The sequence below is a fragment of the Contarinia nasturtii genome, unplaced genomic scaffold (genome assembly GCF_009176525.2).
Source record: "Contarinia nasturtii isolate CC-2019 unplaced genomic scaffold, AAFC_CNas_1.1 Cnas_scaffold_1627, whole genome shotgun sequence".
NCBI classification, from domain to species: domain Eukaryota; kingdom Metazoa; phylum Arthropoda; class Insecta; order Diptera; family Cecidomyiidae; genus Contarinia; species Contarinia nasturtii.
Genome location: NW_022198962.1, coordinates 846,471 through 849,707, shown reverse-complemented (window position 1 = coordinate 849,707; position 3,237 = coordinate 846,471). Strand labels below are relative to the sequence as shown.

The 3,237-nt window shown below is 33.7% G+C and overlaps 1 protein-coding gene across 1 annotated transcript in view; it reads right to left on the bottom strand.

Annotated features, from left to right (window-relative positions):
* Positions 1-2,485: 2,485 nt before the first annotated feature.
* The window catches only part of LOC116346679 (dimethylaniline monooxygenase [N-oxide-forming] 3-like), a 2,927-nt gene continuing 2,175 nt past the window's right edge, over positions 2,486-3,237 (bottom strand). The window contains exons 6-7 of the mRNA XM_031776860.1: positions 2,999-3,013; positions 2,486-2,925 (exon numbers count right to left, since the gene is read on the bottom strand). Of these exons, the coding sequence (XP_031632720.1) occupies positions 2,596-2,925; positions 2,999-3,013 (345 nt within the window). The 3' untranslated portion in view covers positions 2,486-2,595. The remainder of the gene's footprint in view (positions 2,926-2,998; positions 3,014-3,237) is intronic.

The window sequence follows — 3,237 nt, the reverse complement described above, 5'->3', positions numbered from 1 at the left end:
GGAGTGAAATAGCTCGTCAAACAGCACTGAAAAAGATGGATAAAAGCGGACTTGTCGTACATTTATCGGATTATATGTTCGTTCATTTTTTTTCGTACTCTCTTCTCAATCACTTACAATGCATCTTCTCACTGAAGAGTCCTCAACGCTTGTCGATTTGAATGAGAATATAGAAACATCGTCAAAAGCATATTTTCATAAAGCATTAAAAAACGTAATATTTGTAACGAAGTATAAAAGCAAAAAAGGGAACAAAAACTGAATGTTAAAGAAAAGACGAGATATGGAATAATTCCCAATTTCAAAGATAAAGTCATTATTATTAGGGATTATTAATAATAATGCGCCTGTATTATGTGTGTATTGATTTGGGTTGGCTGATGTTCGTGTTGCTCAATGAATTGAGTGTTTAACCGACATTCGACCAAGTTAAAATTGGATCGTATTCTTACAATTCTAGCTCTTCAATGCTTAAGAAATTAAGAATTGGTTCTTTTTTGTTCATTTCGAATTTAAAAAACGAGAATTTCACCGGATTACAAGATATAAGTGATGGCAATGTTTATTGGCAACATTCATTGGAACAAGCGCATCTTGTTTTTTTCTGACGGAAATGATTTTAAGCACGTTCTAAAACCAAAAAATCCACTTGAAATGATACGCGTTGCCGCATCAGCAAAAGGTTGGCTCTTCGATTAGCTTGAATTACGGTTAAGGATAACATAATTTATTAATATATCAGTATAATGATTATGAGCACGGTGAAGTAGCAAAACACCTTGCCAGCAGATGAATGGATAACATTTTTGTGGTTATTATATTTGACCAATTTTACACAGACACACACATATCACCAAAAAAAAAGACCACGTTAAGATGTTAAGAAAACTGCAAACACAAGCACTCAGTGTTCGTTTGGAATGAGAGTAAGCCAAGGGGATGCAAGAAATTACATAATTCATTCGCATGAACAAGCGTGTTCGTTTATCAATCTTTCGCTTCTGTGACCATGGCCATTCAAGCGTCGACCCTACTTAGCACATTAAATCCGTTGGAAAATTGACATTACGCCAATGATTCACAACTTATAACATGGATTTTAAAACACATCCATTAAAATGTGCTGTACTAAAGCGATGCATTTTTTTAGGCATTTTAAAGAGTCTATCAACAGCAGCCGAATTGGCCGAAACCATTCCGATAAACTCTCACACTCTATCGCCTTTTGGTCTCTTATTTATACGCAAACAAAGATATGCAAAGACCAAACAAAAACATAGCAAACAGTGTACGCGCTCAAAGTTGATGACAACACTAAGTGCAAAGAAAAACAAAACAACAACAACAAAATTATCGCACACAACTTTTCGAGGCTGGCCATTTAACACTTGGTAAGAGATGAAAAAAAACATAAACATTTTTGCAAATCTTTGGAAACACTTTTCCATTCAGACGATGGCCGAGAAAAATATTGTAATCATCGAAAATAAAAAGAAGAGGACTAATATATTTTAAATGAAATTGTCTCGGTGTTTTTATATTTTGTTGCTTTCAAGCGAATCATCAACTTTGTTTTGTATCGAACTGTCTTTAATTCGAGTTTTTTTGCTTTGTAGAATTGGAATTTTTTTCCAGGTCATCTGTTTTTTTTCTGTTCGATCTTTTTGAAAAAAATTCACTACTTTTTCATTCAGCCAATTTTCGTTCTTTTTTCAACTGTATTTGTGTTCGGAAAAAACGTGTAATGTTATATTCTATTATGTGATACAAAAAGTATTTTAGCTGAAATTCGAACAATTATTATACTACCAAGAAAGGTTGACACTTTGAATTCAACAAAATATAATTCGATGGGCGGTTACCTTCATATCTCAATTACAATTTGCACTTTGGATAAACAGAGTCGCGCATATAATCTTCAGGTGGTCGAGGGGTCAAAAGCCCCCCCAAGGTGTGGTTTTTTTTTAACTTGAAACCCCGAAATTCGACATCAGCATGCAAAAATACCTTAGAATTGATATTTTTCTCATCCACGTTTTTTCAAGAACTCCGGACCAAAAAAAGTGTAAAATCGACTTTGTAAGATTTGACCCCATTTGAGGCACTGAAAGTCTTGAAAAAACATGGATGAGAAAAATGTCATATCTAAGGTATTTTTGAATGCTGATTCCGAATTTCGGGGTTTTAGGTCAAAAAATCAAACCTTGGGGGTTTTTGAACCCCGACCTCCTTAAGGGATGGAGAGAATTGAAGGGCAGGGGCCCGAAAAATGTCTCTCATCATTCTGAACAGCTTTGTAGCATACTTTTTTGATCGGACGAAGTTTTGACATAGTGGGGTTCACCCATAATAAGAAATTATGAATGATTTTTTTCTACAAAGCGACTTCAACGTTTTAATTCAATTTCAATATTGGCTCATCTACTACATATTTACGCCGGCAAGGATTGCAGCAGACGGATAGGAAAATATAGCAGACAATTAATTTATTCATGATTTTCTAAGAAATTTAATTAAAGTGCTACTTTTATTTTCAGAACTTATACAATTAATATGAAATTTGCTATAAAAATTATATATGAACAGTATCAAGAGCTACAACTTTGACTTTACTTTCTGTCTAGAAAATTTGTTGCGTTTCTTATCAACAGCGTAAACATTGCTACGGAATTCAGCTGGATCTTCTGATTTCTGAACCAATCCATCTTTAAGAATGTCTGCATAGACTTTTGGTACATTTGCAATTCCGGCTGTTGATGCCAGATCGTCAAAATAGTTCTTATATTCCAATCCAAGGTGATGCGTTTTGTGTTTGGGGACACCCTTCTTTTGTAGCTCTTTCATTTGTTTTTCCAAGTCTTTTTCCATAGCCTTCTTTGTGGGCATTTTCTTTTTGCCAGAAATGAATTTCAATGCAAAACGAGCCTATGAAAGAGATTTAAAATATTTTCAATTAATTTCTTCTTCATAGAATAAAACATTCTTCCATCATATTTACCTGTAAATCGTACATCTACAATAGATAATGAGAATAAAGAAGATAAAAGAACATCAAGGGGAAAATCGGTACTGAAATACTAAATATACTCAGAAGTATTGAAAAGTACCGAAAAGTACCGAAACGTATCAAAACATACCAAAACGTACTAAATAGGTATTCGTTTCAAAAATATAGTGAATAATTTTTTCATGTTTTCGACTGTCTTTTTAGTGTTACATGGCAAGCTTGTATGAAAC